We start from the raw sequence: 22,805 nt of genomic DNA, 5'->3' as shown, positions 1-22,805 counted from the left end.
GGCCAAACAGGAAGGATATAACCCCACCCACTTTGCCAAAGCACAGCCCCCACACCACTAGAGGGATATCTTCAACCACCAACTTACCATCCTGAGACAAGGCAGAGTATAGCCCACAAAGATCTCCGCCACGGCACAACCCAAGGGGGGGCGCCAACCCAGACAGGAAGACCACGTCAGTAACTCAACCCACTCAAGTGACGCACCCCTCCTAGGGACGGCATGAAAGAGCACCAGTAAGCCAGTGACACAGCCCCTGTAATAGGGTTAGAGGCAGAGAATCCCAGTGGAGAGAGGGGAACTGGCCAGGCAGAGACAGCAAGGGCGGTTCGTTGCTCCAGAGCCTTTCCGTTCACCTTCACACTCCTGGGCCAGACTACACTCAATCATAGGACCCACTGAAGAGATGAGTTTTCAGTAAAGACTTAAAAGTTGAGACCGAGTCTGCGTCTCTCACATGGGTAGGCAGACCATTCCATAAAAATGGAGCTCTATAGGAGAAAGCCTTGCCTCCAGCTGTTTGCTTAGAAATTCTAGGGACAATTAGGAGGCCTGCGTCTTGTGACCTAGCGTACGTGTAGGTATGTACGGCAGGACCAATTCGGAAAGATAGGTAGGAGCAAGCCCGTGTAATGCTTTGTATGTTAGCAGTAACACCTTAATCAGCCCTTGCCTTAACAGGAAGCCAGTGTAGGGAGGCTAGCATTGGAGTAATATGATCAACTGTTTTGGTTCTAGTCAGGATTCTAGCAGCCGTATTTAGCACCAACTGAAGTGTATTTAGTGCTTTATCCGGGTAGCCGGAAAGTAGAGCATTGCAGTAGTCTAACCTAGAAGTAACAAAAGCATATAAATGTCACTGGAAAACAGATCAAACAAACGCAAATGCAGCTACTTTGCTTTTATTCTGGCTGCACTGTTTGACATGACTGTAAATTAGCTGTGGTTGGCTAGCTAGTAAGCAAGGGATTAGGAACGTTGCCAGCCAGTATAGCAATGGAACATTTAGAACGAATGACTGGGGCGATCGCGTCCATAGATGCAGAACAAAAAGACTTAACGAGTGGGTCGCGTCTCTGGCAACCGAACCGATAGAAGGAATGCTTGGGTAGAAACCTTAGATTTGTGTCGGGACTATATCTCGTAGAAGGATGAAATAGTATGAATACATTCATCAATCATTATTTGAACGTTGGTAACCCATTGTAAAAAAGTGACTTCGTCTCAAACAACACCCATGCCACTATATCCTCCAAACACGGGCTTCTCGGGCATTATCGCTTACGTAGTGCACGCTCTTGAATGCCCTTAAAGCCAATCAGTACTCAACAATGCCATGGTATAAAATGTAGAAGTCAATGCATAATGTAATAATTATATAGTTCAACTTCATGTTCAAAAACGTTATGTTATGCGTTCAGCATATTTATTACATGATTGGCAAGTTATTACATTATTAGCATTTATTACATTATAAATGCAAAGGTTATTACATTAGAAGCAGCTATTACATTATAGGCAGTTATTACATTATCAGTTTCTACAAATTCAACTGACAAAGTATATGGGGATATCGTGAACAAATGCCGTGGTCAAGGCTACGACGGAACCAGTGCAATTAGTGGAGCTTAATGAAGTGTTCAAAAGCGCATATCAGACCGAGAGCCTAACGCTTTTTACATAGTTCTTTATGAGTTTTAGTTGATAAAAACGATCTTACCGCAGAAGCAACAGTTACAGGGATGGTAAAAACAGCTTGATTGCCACAGCAACATCAGGGAAACTGGGTAGAAGGGTGTGAGTGCTTCAAATACAGCAGTTCTGCAACATATTTAGTTGAGCCTCTCATCAGTGGCGGACTTAGTGATTTGGAGGCCCCAGGCAGAGACCAGTCTGAACCAGAGAAGGATATTGAAAACGCAGATTGAAAAGATTTGAAATCCCCTTCAGTAGTAAAGCTATTTGCATCACCACATGGAAGACGAGGAAGGAAAATAGATAAGAGACAGACTATTGCTATTATTATTTTTTAAATTCCTTTGATTTATTAGATAGATTCATATTTCTACATATGATATTTATTGAAAGGTCTCCTCTTAGGATCCTCTTGAGTGCTGGTTTGTGTGTGTGTGCCAACTTGTGATTGAGGCTGCTGAGCTTTGCAGGACACAGGTCCGTGTCCTGCAACCTATCAAGATAGACCTGGAGAGAGGGAGGGCAGAAGGTACAGGTTAGAAACTGAGATTATTCCCTTCACTTCTGATATTAACCCCTTTAAATACATCTTCCCTCATATTTTTTTTAATTATCGTTACTTTACTCTAAAGATGAGAGAGAGAGAGATACAGAGAGAGGGTGGGAAGTAGCCTAGCAGTTAAGAGTGTTGGGCCAGTAACTAAAAGGTTGCTGGTTTGAATCCCTGAACAGACTAGGTGACATGTTAAAAGAAAAAGCTGTTTTCAGAAGATGGGCATGGACTCTGAAGTCCTAGCTTTCAGGGGGAAGCTGGTTCTAACATTGGGGTGCCAGAGAAAAGCTTGGATTGGGCTGAGTGGGAGCTGGCCAAGAGACCTGAGGAGTGCTTGGGTTTGGGGTTTGAGCATAGCTGGAAAGTAGGGAGGGGCAGTTCCTCTTGCTGTTCCGTAGGTAAGCACCATGGTCTTGTAGTGGGATGACATGAGAGAACTTGGGAAGGTTGAAAACCAGGCGGGCTGCTGCGTTCTGGATAAGTTGCAGGGGTTTGATGGCACAAGCGGGGAGCCCAGCCAACAGCGAGTTGCAGCAGTCCAGACGGAAGAGGACAAGTGCCTGGGTTAGGACCTGCGCCACTTCCTGTGTGTGGTAGTATCATACTCTACAGATGTTGTAGAGCATGAGCGCGAGTCACTTTGATTGTTTGCAGAGAACGACAGGGTGTTGTCCAGGGTCATGCCAAGGTTTTATGAGCTGAAATAAAAATCCTAGAAATGTTCCATACGCACCAAAAGCTTATTTCTCTCATATTTCCACAAATATGTTTATATCCCTGTTTGTGGGCATTTCTCCATTGCCAAGATTATTCCTCCACTTGACAGGTGTGGCATATCAAGAAGCAAATTAAACAGCATGATCATTACACAGGTGCACCCTGTGTTGGGGACAATAAAAGGCCACTCTAAAATGTGCAGTTTTGTCACACAACACAATGCCACAGATGTCTCAAGTTTTGAGGGAGTGTGCAATTGGCATGTTGACTGCAGGAATGTCCACCAGAGCTGTTGCCAGACAATTTAATGTTCATTTCACTACAATAAGCTGCCTCCAACGTCATTTTAGAGAATTTGGCAGTACTTCCAACCGGCCTCACAATTGATGACCACGTGGAACCGCCAGCCCAGGACCTTCACATCCGGCTTCTTCACCTGCGGGATCATCCGGGGGGGGTTCTAATGTCTTGATGGACACTCAGCTTTCTATCCAAGCTAGGAGAGCGCGCAATAGTGCTGAGTGATTAGTGCTTTTTGAAGTCTGATTATTAAAAAAATTATCATGGTTTTCAATTTCGTTTTCGATAATTATGTGGGTTGAATGCTGTAACACAGAATAAAACAATTATTAAAAGTCCAATGCTGATAGTGACTGCCCATTACTGCTTATCACTTAACAATAATTTATTAACAATATTTCAACTGTGTAGATTACATTTGATGACTTCATTTCGTTCCAAGTCATCTCATCGCTAAAGAGCTGCTGCCTATGCTGTCTGACAAAATCACAATTTTGTAGTTCTTCAAATACACAAGGCATACTTTTATGACTGCTGAATTTACCAACTATTATTAACCACTTAGATCCTGTATTTTCAGGTAGAGATATCTTGTGAAGCAACAGCTGCTCTGTATATGATTTCACCATCGGCATTCTCTCTTCTGTAGCAGGCGTAAAAGAAACAGATCGGACAAGTTGATGCGCAATGAATTATGATCATTGTAGTTAATTACTGCGTTTTATGCCCTAAACTATGTAGAATATTGGCCTGTTGGAAACTACATCACACAGTTCAGGATGGATCTGATTTGTCCGTAGAGAAACTGAGCTATGTGAGCTCACAGAAAAAAAAACTAAACGAAATGGAATTCAAATAATTTAACCGACATTGGTCAATTAGTTGTTTAAAAAACAAAAATAACTGGCATTTTGGTTAATCGCTCAGCACTACAGCGCAAGGACGGCTCGTGATGCAGGTTCACCTAGCTTATACAGGAAAGTTGTATATTCTAAAACATTATTGGTAGCTGATTAGTATGCTGTTGCATCGAACATTTATTTTACAATCTGCAATGTTTGAATGTCCAACTTTTAATTACTGACCAGCCAGCAGTCACAAAATGGCAGCTTTGCTACACCTTGTAAAGCTTTGAGAAATGTTTAAAATGAGAACATTATGACCAAATAGGCCTACCAATAAACATTTATCCATAAGCTAAAGCAAAGCTATACATGCCCTGGCACCACAGAAAGCCTAACATCGACAGGCATGCCGCAGCGTAGATAAATCCCAATTTAAGCACCACGGACAACAATCGGTAGTCTATACTTTGTGAGTGGCTGTCTGGCTAACACAGTATAGACTACATCATATTTTAGGGGTGTGGGGACTCCGACATTGCGGGTGTCCAGGGAATCTGATGATGCATTTCATTGCTTCATCTTTTCTTTATGCCTCTGTAGCCGAAGAGAACACTTTGGTAGTCATTTCTATCTGTATTGCCATGAGTTTAATATCCTCATGTTGTATCCTATATGTGCACACTTGATAGTTGTCATTGAATTTATTTACAACTTACGCACTTTAAGTAAATATACATTTGTATAATTTTTTGCTCTGTCACAATTTAGTCTAGTTGTCTTTGACAAAATGAGCAATTGAATGTATTTTCAATTAATGATTATTAAAGACAAAATGTTGAACAAGACTAAACTTGGCCTCGTCATGCTTCACTTACAGGCAAGAACAAACGGACAACTGTCTTTGCTTTGATCACACTCACAGACGACCTGACTATCTCCTAAGAATATCTTAGACATTTTTATTGTTATAGTGTAACGATTACAGTTCAACTGACAGAAAAACAGCTCTCACAGACTAGCCTTCGACTTTCCATGGTACTGTAGATTGAGTGAAACACTGCTGCAATTAAACATTTGATATGAAAACAGCATGGATGCACAATGCTACTGCTAATTAAAGAACACTACTAGTGGTTAGATGATAGGGATAGGATCACGACCAATGGTCAATTGGGGTAACATATTTTAATGTATTGGAGAAAACAAAGTCAGAGGGGGTATCATCGTGGGAATAGGAGTGGATTTGTGCCTCTGTCCCAAATGACACCCCAGTCGCTATTTAGTGCACTTATTTTCCCCGGGACCCATATGGCTCTGGTCAAAAGTAGTGCATTATATATGGAATAGGATGCCAATTGGGACCTGTGTAGTGGAATCCCAACTCACTGTGGGTTTGAAATTGTGATGAGCAGATCATCGGGGCAGCAGGTAGCCCAGTGGTTAGAGTGTTGGACTAGTAACCGAAAGGTTGCAAGATCGAATCCCCGAGCTGACAAGGTAAAAATCTGTCGTTCTGCCCCTGAACAAGGCAGTTAACCCACTGTTCCTAAGCCGTCAATAAAAATAAGAATTTGTTCTTAAATGACTTGCCTAGTTAAAGGGAAAAAATAATAATCTGGATGGCAGGATACTTGAGATGTGGGGATACTCTCTTCCTCACTTTACAACCACGGTGCCTGAATAGAGGAGTAAACTACTCCCATTGTCCTCCAAGAGTGGCTGGATATTCTCCTTGCGTTTCACAGTAAGGGGAAAATTCCTTAATAACATGTTATAGCATCTTGTACCTATTGACGAACACAAATACAAGGCAGTCGTTAGCTAAGGATTTCATTATTCTACCCTCAACTAGATTGCCTCGTTTCAGAGTCAATACTTGGTAGACCACAAAATTGGCTTGTTACAAACAAGCTTTTATTTAAAGGTAAAAAAAAATCTAAAAAAAATACAGCACAAAAAGTCCAGTCAAACTAAGGTGGTTACAGAAATTGAAGATTTCCTGTCATCTTTTCTACTTTGATTGAGGCCAGTAAGTGTGATGGTCCCATGGAGGTTGCAGATCACAATTATGTACATAAAAAAAACGAGCACAAAACTACATTTCTCAGGAGGGTGGATGCACTGTCAAGTGTAAGTAAGAATGTTGGGCTGAATCTCGATTCTCCATCCTTCTCCCGAAGTGCACACTTGCTATGGTGGAATTTTTACAATGGTGGAAACTCCCTCCAGCCGATGCTTACACACCACTCATATGCTTTTAAACATCATGTGGAGTATGCAAGTACGCACTTCTGGAAAAGGGTGAATAATCGGGATGTAGCCTTTCGGTAGTATCCTTAACCCTCACATCTCAGACGTCACTCTCTCTGCTCCATCTTGACTTTAGGAGGCTTCAGGAAGGACCGGGGTTTCTTCTCTTTTTTAGCCTTGCTTTTGCCTGCCTGGAAACTCCTCCAACTGTCCACTCGCCCATCCCTTGTTTCCTTGTGAAAATATAAGGTAGAGTCAGCGATGCACGAAGTAAACAGCAATATCGGGGACGACTTCTGAAACAACTACAACTCTCTGCAGTTCACCCTGCTGCTCGTGGCAACGCCATACCCCTGAATCTCAGTTAAACAACTGAAGAGCTAGTTATTCAACAGTAGGTCTCTCCTCATCCCAGCTTATTTTGGGTGATGATCAAAGTTCTGCTCAAAACATTACCACCCCAAAAAAATTACTAAAATGTATTTACAACCTTTTTTCAACATACCTCAAAGTTTTTCTGCCATTCCCTCTCTCGCTTAGCTTTCTCTGCCGTCTCAATCTCTTCCTCTCTTGCCCTTTTCCTGAAAAGGAAAACATGAAACATTGAATTCCTTAAGGACACAAAAAGACGACCACAAAGACATTAAGGGCCATGTACAGTGCATTCGGGAAAGTATTCAGACCCCTTGACTCTTTCCACATTTTGTTACGTTACAGCCTTATTAAAAAAAAATGAAATCTACACACAATACCCCATAACAAAGCAAAAACATGTTTTTAGAAATGTTTGCAAATATATTTAACATAAAAAAACGAATATTACGTTTACATAAGTATTCAGAGCCTTTACTCAGTACTTTGTTAAAGCACCTTTGGCAGCGAATACAGCCTTGAGTATTCTTGGGTATGACACTACAAGCTTGGCACACCTGTATTTGGGGAGTTTCTCCCATTTTTCTCTGCATATCCTCTCAAGCTCTGTCAGGTTGGATGGGGAGCGTCGCTGCACAGCTATTTTCAGGTCTCTCCAGAGATGTTCGATCAGGTTGAAGTCTGGGCTCTGGCCGGCCAACTCAAGGATGAACTTTCAGAGACTTGTCCCAAAGCCACTCCTGTGTTGTCATGGCTGTGTGCTTAGGGTCATTGTCCTGTTGGTGAACCTTCGTCCCAGTCGGAGTTCCTAAGCGCTCTGGAGCAGGTTATCATCAAGGATCTCTCTGTACTTTGCTCCGTTCATCTTTCCCTCAATCCTGACTAGTCTCCCAGTCCCTGCTGCTGAAAAACATCCCCACAGCATGATGCTGCCACCACGCTTCACCGTAGGGATGGTGCCAGGTTTCCTCCAGATGTGACGCTTGGCATTCAGGCCAGAGTTCAATCTTGGTTTCATCAGACCAGAGAATCTTGTTTCTCCTGGTCTGAGAGTCCTTTAGGTGCATTTTGGCTAACTCCAAGCGGGTTGTGCCCTATATTGAGGAGTGGCTTCCGTCTGGCCACTCTACCATAAAGGCCTGATTGGTGGAGTGCTGCAGAGATGGTTGTCCTTCTGGAAGGGTCTCCCATCTCTACAGAGGAACTCTGGAGTGCTGTCAGAGTGACCATTGGGCTCCTGGTGACCAAGGCCCTTCTCCCCCTGATTGCTCAGTTTGGCCGGTGGCCAGCTTCAGCTTCAAAGTAAGCATACACCAATAAAACACCTGGTTTTCTGATCAATCTGTCAAATTATTAGGACATTTAAACACCTTAAAACGGTCTTCCAGCGGTGTACTTGATCTGCGCATGTGCTAGCACCAGCCGAGCGAGCCTCCCTCTTTAGTGCGAGTGAAGTGTGTTCGGAACAACTGAATGTATGCGTCTTAGAATTTGTTCACATAAACTTTATACAGTATGTCCAAACTCAGAATCAAATCTGCTTCCCAAAAATAACATGTTCGCTGCGGTAGATTGTTTATTTTCATCAACGATTTTCTGCAGTTAGAGTGCCACCAGGTAGCCTGATTTCAGATGGGTCCACGTAAATAGGATTATAAAGGAAATCGTTCATCTTGCAAAGCACGTAAACATTTTAAATGAACTATTATATTAATCTGACAATCCACAACAATCACTTTATTGTGCGCATGTAACTGCACACATTGTGAGTCTTTTGTGCTGATATGTTCTGTATTTCATGGACGATATACAGTGCCTTCAGAAAGTATTCACTCTTGAATTTTTCCACATTTTGTTGTTACACAACTTGAATTTAAAATAGATTACGTTTTTGTGTCACTGGCCTACACACAATACCCCATAATGTGAAAGTGGAATTATGTTTATCGATTTTTTTATTAATAAAAAATGGTAAAGCTGAAATGTGTTGAGTCAATAAGTATTCAACCCCTTTGTTATGGCAAGCCTAAATAAGTTCTGGAGTAAACATGTGCTTAACAAGTCACATAAATTGCATGGACTCACTGTGTGCAATAAGTGTTTAACATAAAATGTAAATGACTACCCCACACATACAGATAATTGTAAGGTCCCTCAGTCGAGCAGCGAATTTCAAACACAGATTCAACCACAAAGACCAGGAATGTTTTCCAATGCCTCGCAAAGGGCACCTATTTGTAGATGGGTAAAATAAAAGTAGACATTGAATATCCCTTTGAGCATGGTGAAGTTATTACACTTTGGGTGGTGTATCAATACACCCAGTCACTACAAAGATATTGGCGTCCTTCCTAACTCAGTTGCCGTAGAGGAAGAAAATCGCTCAGGGATTTCACCATGAGGCCAATGGTGACTTTCAAACCGTTAAAATTTAATGGCTGTGATAGGCGAAAACTGTGGATGGATCAACAACCACATTGTAGTTACTCCACAATACTAAGTGAAAAGAAGGAAGCTTGAACAGAATAAAAATATTCCAAAACATGCATCCTGTTTGCAACAAGGCACTAAAGTAAAACTGCAAAAAATAATTACTTTATGTTCTGAGTACAAAGTGTTATGTTTTGGGCAAATCCAAAACCACCGAGTACCACTTCACATTTTGAAGCATGGTGGCGGCTGCATGTATGCTTGTCATCAGCAAGGACTAGGGAGTCTTTTTAGGATAAAAATAACCAGAATAGAGAAAAGCACAGGCAAAATCCTAGAGGAAAATCTGGTTCAGTCTGCTTTCCAACAGACACTAGGAGACAAATTCACCTTTCAGCAGGACAATAACATAAAACACAAGGCCAGATATACACTGGAGGCGCTTACCAAGACGACGCTGAATGTTACCAAGTGGCCTAGCTAAAGTTTGGATTTAAAAATCGTCTTGAAAATCTATGACAAGTTGACTGAAATGGCACCATTACCTTTCATGCATGTCCTTGGCTTCCCGCTCCTTCCTCTTGATTTCAAGCTCTGCAAACAGCTTCATAGTCTGCTTGTACACCGCCTGTCTGAACTGTTGATCAAGAGAAGAGTGGTTTCCTTAGTAAAATAACAATAAGCCCAATCTCAAAAAGAGCCTTACATCTGTTACAAGTTATATTTAAAACCACTTGTCAATACCATTTCTGGGTCATCCTCCTCCAAGAATTGAGGCTTCCCATCCTTCTTCAGCTGTTTCTTCTTCTCTTTCATCTGTTGCAATAAAAATAAAAAATACAGTTGAAGTGTCATATGCTGTGGCAATACATGAACTCAACTGTAATATCGGCATCACTAGTATTAATACAATTGTACAGTAAACGTGTGTCCCAAACGGCACCCTATTCCCTTTATAGTGCCGTACTTTTGACCAGAACCTTGGACAATATAGGGAATAGGGTTCCATTTGGGAAGCTACTGTACCTATGAGACGTGTGAACAGAGGGACAGGTGATTAGTTACTCACATTATGCTCTACATATTCCCTTCCTGCTTGGATCACATCAACTGCCCTCTTCTTCTGTTCTGGGTCCAGCAAGTTTTTGTATGCCTTGTCCACAGCTAGAAATACAGTGGGATTGGAGTTGTTAAGAACTCTTTGAATGTATTAGGCTAACTGATGTAGACATACTGTGATGGCAATCATATTTCTACCTTCAAAGGCTAGTTGTGCTCTGTCTGGATCATCCTGGTTCTTGTCTGGATGGACCAAGATGGACAACTGAAATGGAAGGAGAAATTAGTTTGCTTTCGTTAGTGTGAGAATCAACAATATCAAATCAAAGTGTATTTGTTATATACACAGGACACATTGGGGTGTAAATGGCAATGGTCGGAAAAGTACCCAATTGTCATACTTGAGTAAAAGTATAGATAGAAAGTTACTCAAGTAAAATTCACCCAGGAAAATACTATTTGAGTAAAAGTCTAAAAGTATTTGGTTTTAAATATACTTATGTATCAAAAGTAAATGTATTTGATAAAATATACATAAGTATAAATCATTTCAAATTCTTATACTAAGCAAACCAGAAAGTACAATTTTCTTGTTTTTAAAATGTATGTATAGCCAGGGTCACATTCCAACACTCAGACATTAGTTACAAAAGATGCACTTGTGTTTAGTGAGTCCGCCAGAAAATAGGCAGTAAGGATGATCAGGTGTTCTCTTGATAAGTGCTGATCTGCTAAGCATTCAAAATGTAACGAGTACTTTTTGGTGTCAGGGAAAATGCATGGAGTAAAAAGCACAATATTTTCTTTAGGAATGTAGTGAAGTAAAACATATTTTTTATTATTTTTTTAAAAATACATTTAATTTAACCTTTATTTAACTAACCAAGTCAGTTAAGAACAAATCCTTATTTACAATGACGGCCTACCAGGGAACAGTGGGTTAACTGCCTTGTTCAGGGGCAGAAGGACCGATTTTTACATTGTCAACCTTTTCAGTTACTGGCCAAATGCTCGTCCAAAGTAAAAAATTTCAAAAATATAAATAGCAAAGTACAGACACCCCCCAAAAAACTAGTGAAGTAGTACTTTCAAGTATTTTAACTAAAGTACTTTACACTACTGGTAAACGGTGCAATGAAATGCTTTATTTGCGAGCTCTCTCAACAGTGCAGTGAAACATGAACTCAAAATAATAATATAAGGCAATAAGTGGTAACGGTGCAATACAAATAAGGCAGTAGAACATTAAAGATGGAATCTGCAGTGTGCGGAAACAGTGCCACCACCTTTGTTTTTGTTGCAATGCTGAGGAGTGCGAACAGAACGGTAAAGAAAATTGCAATACGTAGTGTTCTTCTTTGTAGAGTCTGACCGATAAATCAGTTGACCGATAAACCCATTTTATTGGCCGATAGCCCTTCACAAAAATATTTGCATCGGTCTTTATTCCACAGATAATGCGGCGAAATAACAAATACGTCTGCTAATTTGCAGTCGTTTTCCCCCCAGAGGGTGCTCTGTGTATTGCTCGTTGAACATAATTCTGCACTAAGCCACGAGGTGAGAATAGGCCTTATTGTAATGTTTTACTAGGCAAGTCAGTTAAGAACAAACTCTTATTTAGAGTGACGGTGGGTTATCTGCCTTGTTCAGGGGCAGAACGACAGATTTTTTACCTTGTCAGCTCGGGGATTCGATCCACTTTCGGTAACTGGCCCAACGCTCTAACCACTAGGCTACCTGTCATCATCACTTAGTTAAACGTTAGCTGGCCAGCTAGCAAGCAATGTAGTCAGGCTCCATCTAGCCAGGGACAGAGCTGCCCACTCTCACGCATTGGCCGTGAGACAAACGCAATTTGACCCTCTTCTCACAGCACACACCTCATATCTCACGCATTAGAAAAATAAAAGCAGTACTTTTCAATTAGTACGTTGTATAGTCAGCGCGTTAACTTTTCAACTATACTCGAAATCGTTTTGAAATCAGAGCATCTGCAACTGCCATTTAACACCACGAGCTGAACCTCTAATTGTGATGTCTCGCCACAGCACTGAACCGCGGCACATTGAAGCATATGATTGGTCTAGTTATATAAAGGATCAAGGGGATTGGATGCATGTTTTAAAGAAACGCCCCTCAAGGTACAGTGGCGCTGAAGAGAGAGAGAACGTTCTCTGCTTATACAGCTCTAAAAAGAGTAGCACGGTGGCGCTGTTCGTTGTCAACCAAATTAGGTTGCTGTTACTCCAGTCTCTATTGCAGAATTCAGCCTTTTGACAGCATATACTAAAGTCGATTTAATTCACACTAGTCCCCTCGTTCGGTGATTGGCGTTTCGGCTGTGACAACGGAAAGCCAGCAGGCAGACCTACAGTATGTTATAGCAGGGAAGTTTGGTAGGGTGACCTGATTTGTAACTATGAAAATACTTTTGTCAAACAGATCGTGAACCCAAAAGTGTACGTTTTATTCTAGAGGTGCGTCAATAAATAGAAAAAGAATTGGGTTAGGGTGTAGAGCAAGATTTTTGTCATCTTGTCTTCAGGATAGCCTATTATTGATTTACTTTTAGTCTGATCAGTGGAACAATTCTCATTCTTAACAATAGGCTAAAATATAGGGCAATTACTGTGCTTGTCAGTAAGAACACTGTACTGTTATTCCCCAAACTTATTGTATTATTCATCTTCTTCACAATTTTACCAGTGTAATCACATATGCCTACTTGTGTCTTTGAAAATGAATTATATCAGGCTATGTATTTTTGCAGTACTTTGTGGACAGTTTTGAATAAGTCATATAAATAGACATTAGATATTAAATGCTCCAGGTATCAAATACAATTTGACACTTTAGTATTGTGCATATGCTAGGCAGAGATGGTAGGGGGACACACAACCAATCCTATGTTGTCCATGTAGAGCAAGATGATGTTAAGGAGCTTCAACTAGTTGGCATAAACCACTTGAAGGTTGGGTGATTGAAAATGTTCTTGTTATAACAATTCATTTCTCAAACACCCAGCACTTCAGGGGAAGCCAACACAGCAAGCAGGAATTTCTTCCAGCCCTATTTTAAAGAGAGAGTTCACCCAAATTACAAAATCTTTGTGTCCTTACCTGGAAAGCAGTCTATGGACAAGGAGGCTGCAATCTATGATTTGGTTACCCACTGCCAATTAATATAGGAAAAAAATGACTTTAAATGTAATCTAAGTAGCAAACTCAGTGAATGATGTGTTAACGTTCAAAGCATCCTGAATACACCTGACCTGTGGTTTTTATTTTTACATTTTCCACCATGGTCCTACGCCTCAGCCATGTCAAAATACATAGAATTGCATTTTAAAAAACTGTAAAATTTTCCATCTAGGGGTTGTGCCAGGGCGCAATGAAATTCACATAGCAAATATCACTCCAAGCTTTCTTCAAAAGTTGGCAGCTCTGCAGGAAGGTAGTTAGCTTAGCTAGCAATCTGTGCGGACACTCCTCCTTGATACATTACCGTCTGGCCCTATTATGTCAGTGGGCTTATTTAGTTCGTTTTCTGCAAAAAGCAAGACAGTTGGCGCAGATCTATCATTCAGGCGATGTGCTTGCATTCATGATGAGATAAGATTGTTGTTAGTTAGCTAGCTAAATTAGAACGTGTGTTACTAAAACCAGTGCAGTAAGTATTTTACTGCATGAACGCTCAGTCATCAGCGGATGCCATTTGCAGTTGAAATATACAGCCAATTAATTTTGTATTGAATAACAGTAATTTACATTATGGTTTCAGTAAGAAAACATTGTCCTAATAAAGAGCTAGCATGTGCTTATCATAACAAGGTTTCCACTGGCACAATGTCACAAAAAATGTAGGAAAACAAAATGTTGCTTTTTGGTCTTAATTTAAGGTTAGGGTAGGCCATAAGGTTAGCAGTGAGGTTAAGAGAAATTGTAGAAATAGGCAGGGTTTATGACTTTGTGGCTGTGGTAACTAGTGACAACCCTCTCATTGCAAGGTTGCCATTAAGGCACTGCATCTCAGTGCTAGAGGTGTCACTACAGACCCTGGTTCGATTCCAGGCTATCACAACCGGCCATGATTGGGAGTACCATAGGGCGGCGCACAATTGGCCCAGCATTGTTCGGGTTAGGGTTTGGCCCAGGATAGGCCATCATTGTAAATATGAATTTGTTCTTAACTGATTGCCTAGTTAAATAAAAAATACATTTTTAAAAAGTATTTCTTTACATTACTTTTGTAAAGCACTGTAGTGAATCTACTCAATACAAATTACATTTAGTGGTGACATTACGAACTGCAAGTTTCTGTATAGGTTATGAACAGTGCAGTTTCAGATTTACTTTGAGACTGAGTTTAATTCATTCAGCCCTTATTGTTTATTCGTGTGCTTGTGGTGCTTCAGCACAAACACTTATGGATTCTTACCCACTGCAGTAGATTGGTACAACTTAAAGATTTGTCTAAGAAGGTAAACTGAACTGTTTTGTATTTAATTTTGGATATCATAAGGTGAATGCACCAACTTGTAAGTCGCTCTGGATAAGAGCGTCTGCTAAATGACTTAAATGTAAATGTAATGTACTTTCATACTTATAGAAGATAGTTGCTTTTTGATGGTTATCATGTAAACCACAATTAGAATGTTCTTAAATAATGTTAATTGAAATACTTAGTTAAGAAATCAACATTTAGAGTATCTGTTAATCTTTTGGATCGTCAATTGTGTTATAAAAAGGTATGTTTTTCAAGTTTACATACACCTTAACCAAATACACTTACTCACAATTCCTGACATTTAATCCTAGTAAAAATTCCCTGTCTTAGGTCAGTTAGGATCACCACTTTATTTTAAGAATGTGAAATGTCAGAATAATAAGAGAGAATGATTTATTTCAGCTTTCATCACATTCCCAGTGGGTCAGAAGTTTACATACACTCAATTAGTATTTGGTAGCATTGCCTTAAATTGTTTAACTTGGGTCAAAGTTTCAGGTAGCCTTCCACAAGCTTCCCACAATAAGTTGGGTAAATTTTGGCCCATTCCTCCTGACAGAGCTGGTGTAACAGTCAGGTTTGTAGGCCTCCTTGCTCGCACACGCTTTTTCAGTTCTGCCCACAAATTTTCTATGGGATTGAGGTCAGGGCTTTGTGATGGCCACTAATACCTTGACTTTGTTGTCCTTAAGCCATTTTGCTACAACTTTGGAAGTATGCTTTGGGTCATTGTCCATTTGGAAGACCCATTTACGACCAAGCTTTAACTTCCTGAATAATTTTTGATCCTCATGATGCCATCTATTTTGTGAAGTGCACCAGTCCCTCCTGCAGCAAAGCACCCCCACAACATGATGCTGCCACCCCCATGCTTCACGGTTGGGATAGTGTTCTTCGGCTTGCAAGCCTCCCCCTTTTTCCTCCAAACATAACAATGGTCATTGTGGCCAAACAGTTCTATTTTTGTTTCATCAGACCAGAGGACATTTCTCCAAAAAGTACAATCTTTGCCCCCATGTGCAGTTGCAAACCGTAGTCTGGCTTTTTTATGGCAGTTTTGGAGCAGTGGCTTCTTCCTTGCTGAGCAGCCATTCAGGTTATGTTGATATAGGACTCGTTTTACTGTGGATATAGATACTTTTGTACCCGTTTCCTCCAGGATCTTCACAAGGTCCTTTGCTGTTGTTCTGGGATTGATTTGCACTTTTCGCACCAAAGTACGTTCATCTCTAGGAGACAGAACGTGTCTCCTTCCTGAGCGGTATGACGGCTGCGTGGTCCCATGGTGTTTATACTTGCGTACTATTGTTTGTACAGATGAACGTGGTACCTTCAGGCATTTGGAAATTGCTCCCAAGGATGAACCAGACTTGTGGAGGTCTACGATTCTTTTTCTGAGGTCTTGGCTGATTTCTTTTTGATTTTCCCATAATGTCAAGCAAAGAGTCATTGAGTTTGAAGGTAGGCCTTGAAATACATCCACATGTACACCCCCAATTGACTCAAATTATGTCAATTAGCCAATCAGACGCTTCTAAAGCCATGACATCATTTTCTGGAATTTTCCAAGCTGTTTAAAGGCACAGTCAACTTAGTGTATGTAAAGTTCTGACCCACTGGAATTGTGATACAGTGAATTATAAGCGAAATAATCTGTCTGTAAACAATTGTTGGAAAAATTACTTGTGTCATGCACAAAGTAGATGTCCTAACCGACTTGCCAAAACTATAGTTTGTTAACAAGAAATTTGTGGAGTGGTTGAAAAACGAGTTTGAATGACTCCAACCTAAGTGTATGTAAACTTCCGACTTCAACTGTACATATAAATAATCGGTGACCTTTGCCTCCCTAAAATTGGTATCGGACCCCAACATCCAATATCAGTCGTGCTCTACTTTCTTCATGCATGCAATGATGTCAGAGGGGAAAAAAACAGTGTTCGTTGTTTGCAGTAACTTCTTTGTTGTTGTAATATGGATGTGGCTGTTTCACTATTAAGGATATCAGCTATAAAGATATGGTGGGAAATATAAAACTATAGAATATACAGTATTTACTATGGAATGTACTATCAATGTGACAGTTATTTACAGTAGATAAAGTGAGCAGTACAATTAAATAATAACAGCAATGGTGGCAGTGAGTGAAAGTGTGTATGTATGAAAGTGTGAATGGGTGTGTCAAGAGTCAGTGCAAATAGTATTTTAATAGGGTGTGGATGACTAGCAGGTACAGTATGTGCAGGTGGAAAGCTAGGGTTAGCTGTTCAACAGTGTTATGACCTGGAAGCTGTGTTGGAACCGGTAGGTCCAAGACCGGATCCTCCGGTACCTACTGTCAGATATGTAGTATACCTACCGCTCTGAACCTCTTCTTCAACTCCTCATCTGTCGCCTCTGGATCAATTTGTAACACCTGAAATTCAAATTAGGCATTTCACTGGAAGCGAATTTTACACTGCATTGCTTAAGCAACACAGATGTGTATTTACCTCAAGCGATTCAAATAGCTAAGCAAAGTTGCCGGTGTTGTACAAAGGATGTTGCAAGACCCACTGGTTGATGCTTATTTTAAAACCCTCTTAGGCCTCACCCCCCCCCATCTGTGTTACCTACTGCAGCCCTCATCCTCCACATATAACACCCATTCTGCCAGTCACATTCTGTTAATAGGTCCTCAAAGCACACACATCAAATCTAATTTTATTTGTCACATGCGCAAAATACAACAGGTGTAGACCTTAGTGAAATGATTACTTACAAGCCCTTAACCAACAATGCAGTTAAGAAAAATAAGTGTTAGGTAAAAAAATAAAAAATAATGTGTGGTATTGCTACTATACTGTGTTGTCATGTGTTGCTGCCATGCTCGGTTGTTGTTTTAGGTCTCTCTTCATGTAGTGTTGTGTCTCTCTTTTGTCATGATGTGCCTTTTGTCCTATATTATATATATATTTTTTTATCCCAGCCCTTGTCCCCACAGGAGGCCTTTTAGTAGGCCATCATTGTAAATAAGAATTTGTTTAACTGACTTGCCTAGTTAAATAAAGGTTAAATAAAAAATGTTACACTACCCATTTTCCTTTGAGAAACACACTCTTGCACTTTACCATCGCACCCAAATAAACAGTCACACAAAGTTAACATCATTTAACTTCTGACACTAATGCAGCACCTTCAACAAGTATCGCAAATGGGTTGAAACCTGCAACGATGCGTCTGTCAGCACAACACCTAAGCCATTTTGGCAAGAGGCTTGAACCTCTTAATGAGGTCGCTGGTGTTGTACTAAGAACACTTCAACGCAGTTATACACAACAATCTTGTCACAATAATAATAGATCAACTACAGCTGCATGTGACAGGAACTAGCCACTTACCTCAAACGGGTTTAAATTGAAGTAGGATGACCCAGGTCTGAGCAGCCTGTCTATTTGCTGCTTCGAGGTTAGCACAGAGTCTCTTTTCTCTATCTGCTTTACCTGTTGGACAGAGACATGCCATATTAGTTAGGGTCACAGAAGTTCAGTCATGGTCATATTAGCAAGCAAATGGATATTTACATAATCTTGGTCCCTTTCACTAGCCAGCTGGCGTAGCATTATCTGTCATGACTCATGAGTCCACTTGGGGAAGGTTGGATAGATGGAACTGAGCATGTTTACATTCATGCCAGAGATCCAACCCGCTTGCTTACAGCTGCACTAGGGTCAGCCAGGCTTCCTGACTAGATTAAGACACCCCAGAGCTAGTGCGAGATATGGCTCAGAAAATGAAACTCCATCCTGGGATGAGAAATGTGTTGAACTCCTAAAATTGTCCCATTACCCTAACTGTTACACCGAGAAGATTGAATGACTTCTAAAAACGAGTAGTCTTTCAATCTTCTTGGTGTAACAGTTGGCATAATGGGACAATTCGGAGTACTATACAACGCATTTCTCATCCCTGGATTGAGGTATATTTTCCGAGTCATATATCTTAATCTACACAGGAAGCCTGTCCAACCTAGTGCAGCTAGCTGTAAAGAGGGTCGAATCTGCTATGCTGGCTAGCAAGAGCACAAAACAGATCAAATACTCAACCATTTCACCACTGTTTAAATGGGAAACAAAATTTCCCTACACTGATAGAATAGCGGTGTAACAAACTATATGCGTGTAATGATCACAGAGAAGTGTACTGGCGAATAAACAACACTACTCTGTTAGCGTTAGCAATTGGTAGCTTAGCTTAGCTAGCTAGCACGTTCACACACACCGTGTTATGCGAGCTAGCTAGCCAAGTTAACGTTAGCTAACTTTAGCCCCTCTTGCTTTTTAGCTAGCAGATGTTTGTATGCCTCATAAATGCAGGTCCAGGGGACGAATTATCGGTATTTGTCAAATCCATAATGTTAGGTTACATATCAACACACTGAGTAACATGGATTTCCTAAATATATTTTACCTCTGTGTAGAAATGATTGAACAAATCATCCGGACCACTCTGGGTAGAGGGCTCTCCTCCAGCAGCCGCCATCTTGGCTAAGGCTTCATTCATCTGACGTCACAATATCCACTATCACATGACTGTCAATGCAGTTTTGGAGTTTTTGCGCTCAAATACATAAATATATAAATAAATATACAAATAAAAAAATAGAGACCTTCAATAAATGTCAATGAAATATATAAAAAATATTGCAAAGATGTATGGTTTCAGATTGTCCTTTGAAACGTTTTCCAAACAATTCAATAAATTGCATTCAACATAGCTAGCTGATGTAAAAGCTTATACTATAAAACTTTTAATAAAATGTTGATAAAAACTTTAAAACAGGTTAAAATATTTATTATTTTGCTCAAAAAATTATTCGGGTGTTCAAAAAGATACAACATGTCCACCAATTATCCTTCACTGCCGATGAACAGAAAAAGCACTTTTCAGTCGGACAATTCAGAGTATCTGTGCGTGTTCCTGGGAAGGGAGCTCTCATCAGATTCCGAGCCGGTGAAGCGTCCTCCACGCGACGGTCTCCAGAGTCCATAGAGAAAGTCTTCTAGGGTGGTCAGTCGTGTGTCCAGAGCTGTCAACTTCTGCTCCATCACCTCCTGTAGCCTGAATCCTTGTTGAATCATCGACTGCATGTCCGCAGTGTACTGCAGCTGAGGCGGCAGCGGTTGAAATGAAAATTACCAATACTATCTCAATCATTGTTGCAAGTTATATACATTTGTCTCCAAAATATGAATTAAGCTCACGTGTGCTGTCTATTACTGATACTGTATGGATAAATATCTTATAAACCCCAGACACATATATGATGAAACGTATTGGTCAGTCACCTGGTTTTGATTCCTCTTGATGATTCTAAGGCTGATGAAGAGGATGATCAGCAAGACCACAACCAGAGCAAAGGTGACATTGGGCCACTCATGAAGTGCCCAGAACATGGCATCACTGCAAGCGCCATGGACAGATGTGTCCCGAATGCCCACTTGAGGGAACTCCATTCCAACTTGTGACCACGAGGGGATCCCACAGAGATTCATGCACGCCATCTCTGATAGTGTCCTCTTTTTCTTCTCCGGTCAATTGACGAGGTGTATGCTCATGAGAAACCAAAGTCGGTATATGCAGACTTGAGAATATGAAATTCCACAACCTCAACCACTATTGTGATGTAATAGTGCTAGACAACTGTGAAATATGTCATAAAAGACTACATGTTCAATAGAAATAGGCACTGTTGCTTTTTGCCAAGCTAAGTCATATCCCCACCTTTCACATACATCACACCAGTCTTGAAATCCCAAAGAAGAACCAGTCAATTTACTTGAACATTTACTTGAACAAAACTGTATATAAACAATAAATAAAAAAATGCCTATGAAAAGTTTAAGAACATCTACTAATTCAAGGGTTTTTCTTTATTTTTACTATTTTCTACATTGTAGAATGATAGTGAAGACATCAAAACTATGAAATAACACATGGAATCAAGTAGTAACCAAAAAAGTGTTAAACAAATCAAAATATATTTTATATTTAGATTCTTCAAAGTAGTCACCCTTTGCCTTGATGACAGCTTTGCACAATCTTGGCATTCTCTCAACCAGCTTCATGAGGTAGTCACCTGGAATGCTTTTCCAAAAGTATTGAAGGAGTTCCCACATATGCGGAGCACTTGTTGGTTGCTTTTCCTTCACTCTGAGGTCGAACTCATTACAAACAATCTGAATTGGGTTGAGTTCGGGTGATTGTGGAGGCCAGGTCATCTGATGCATTACTCCATCACTCTCCTTCTTGGTCAAATAGCCCTTACACAGCCTAGAGGTGTGTTTGGGGTCATTGTTCTGTTGAAAAACAAATGATAGTCCCACTAAGCGCAAACCAGATGGGATGGCGTATCACTGCAGAATGCTGTAGTAGCCATGCTGGTAAAGTTTACCTTGAATTCTAAATAAATCACCAACAGTGTCACCAGCAAAGCACCTCCTCCTCCATGCTTCACGGTGGGAACCACACATGCGGAGATCATCTGTTCACCTACTCTGCGTCTCACAAAGACACGGTGGTTGGAACCAAAAATCTAAAATTTGGACCCATTAAACCAAAGGACAGATTTCCACCGGTCTAATGTCCATTGGTCGTGTTTCTTGGCCCAAGCAAGTGTCTTCTTATTATTGGTGTCCTTTAGTAGTGGTTTCTTTGCAGCAATTCGACCATGAAGGCCTGATTCATGCAGTCTCCTCTGAACAGTTGATGTTGAGATGTGTGCTACTTGAACTCTGTGAAGACATTATTTGGGCTGCAATCTTAGGTGCAGTTAATTGCCGATTTCTGAGGCTGGTAACTCTAATGAACATATTCTCTGCAGCAGAGGTAACTTTGGGTCTTCCTTTCCTGTCTCGGTCCTCATGAGAGCAAGATTCATCATAGGGCTTGATGGTTTTTGCGACTGCACTTGAAGAAACTTTCAAAGTTCTTGAAATTTTCTGGATTGACTGACCTTCATGTCTTAAAGTAATGGACTGTTGTTTCTCTTTGCTTATTTGAGCTGTTCTTGCTATAATATGGACTTGGTCTTTTACCAAATAGAGCTATCTTCTGTATACCAACCCTACCTTGTCACAACTGATTGGCTCAAACGCATTAAGAAATTCCACAAATTAACAAGGCCCACCTGTTAATTGAAATGCATTCCAGGTGACTACCTCACAAAGCTGGTTGAGAGAATCCTAAGAGTGTGCCAAGCTGTCATCAAGGCAAATTTGTTTTAACTAGGCAAATCACTTAAGAACAAATTCTTATTTACAATGACGGCCTACCCCCCCGGCCAAACCCTCCCCTAAGCAGTATGAGCTAGGCCAATTGTGTGCCGCCCTGAGACTCCCTGTTGTGACACAGCCTGTGAACGAACCCGGGTCTGCAGTGCCTTAGACCGCCGCTCCACTCGGGAGGCCCTGTAAAATTGACTGGGCCTACACCCATGGCTGCGCCCCTGCCCAGTCACAAGAAATCCATAGATTAGGGCCTAATGAATTCATTTCAATTGACTGATTTCCTATATGAACTGTAACTCAGCAAATTCGTTGAAATCGTTGCATTTATATTGTTGTTCAGTATAAATTCACTGTTCAATGTATGGATTTCACATGACTGATGTGAGCAGGGAGCCAGGCTGAGCTAATCAGAATACCTTTTCCTCCCACTAAAGGGATTTATTACAGACAGAAATACTCAGTTTCATCACTTGTCCGGGTGGCTGGTCTCAGACAATTACACAGGTGAATAAGCCAGATGTGGAGGTCCTGGGCTAGCATGGTTACACATGGTCTGTGGTTGTGAGGCCAGATGGACGTACTGACAAATTCTCTAAGACAACATTGGAGGTGGCTTATGGTAGAGAAATGAACATCACATTCTCTGGCAACAGCTCTGGTGGACATTCCTGCAGACAGCATGCCAATTACACACCCCAGCACAAGGTGCTCCTGTATAATAATCATGCCATTTAATCAGCTTCTTGATATGCCACACCGGTCAGATGGATTATCTTGGCAAAGTAGAAATCATCACTAATAGGGATG

The 22,805-nt window shown here is 40.8% G+C and overlaps 1 protein-coding gene across 1 annotated transcript; it reads right to left on the bottom strand.

Annotated features, from left to right (window-relative positions):
• Nucleotides 1-5,049: 5,049 nt before the first annotated feature.
• Nucleotides 5,050-19,306, bottom strand: LOC139558809 (dnaJ homolog subfamily C member 8-like). The gene is made up of 9 exons (XM_071374259.1): nucleotides 19,180-19,306; nucleotides 18,111-18,212; nucleotides 17,090-17,146; nucleotides 10,420-10,486; nucleotides 10,232-10,326; nucleotides 9,907-9,978; nucleotides 9,708-9,799; nucleotides 6,866-6,941; nucleotides 5,050-6,593 (listed from the first exon to the last, which is right to left on the bottom strand). The coding sequence occupies exons 1-9, from the start codon at nucleotides 19,270-19,272 to the stop codon at nucleotides 6,468-6,470; spliced, it is 780 nt and encodes a 259-aa protein (XP_071230360.1). The 5' UTR covers nucleotides 19,273-19,306; the 3' UTR covers nucleotides 5,050-6,467.
• Nucleotides 19,307-22,805: the final 3,499 nt, after the last annotated feature.

The sequence above is a fragment of the Salvelinus alpinus genome, chromosome 29 (assembly GCF_045679555.1).
Source record: "Salvelinus alpinus chromosome 29, SLU_Salpinus.1, whole genome shotgun sequence".
NCBI lineage: Eukaryota > Metazoa > Chordata > Actinopteri > Salmoniformes > Salmonidae > Salvelinus > Salvelinus alpinus.
Note: the sequence above shows the minus strand (reverse complement) of the source record. Positions and strands in the feature narration are given on the sequence as shown.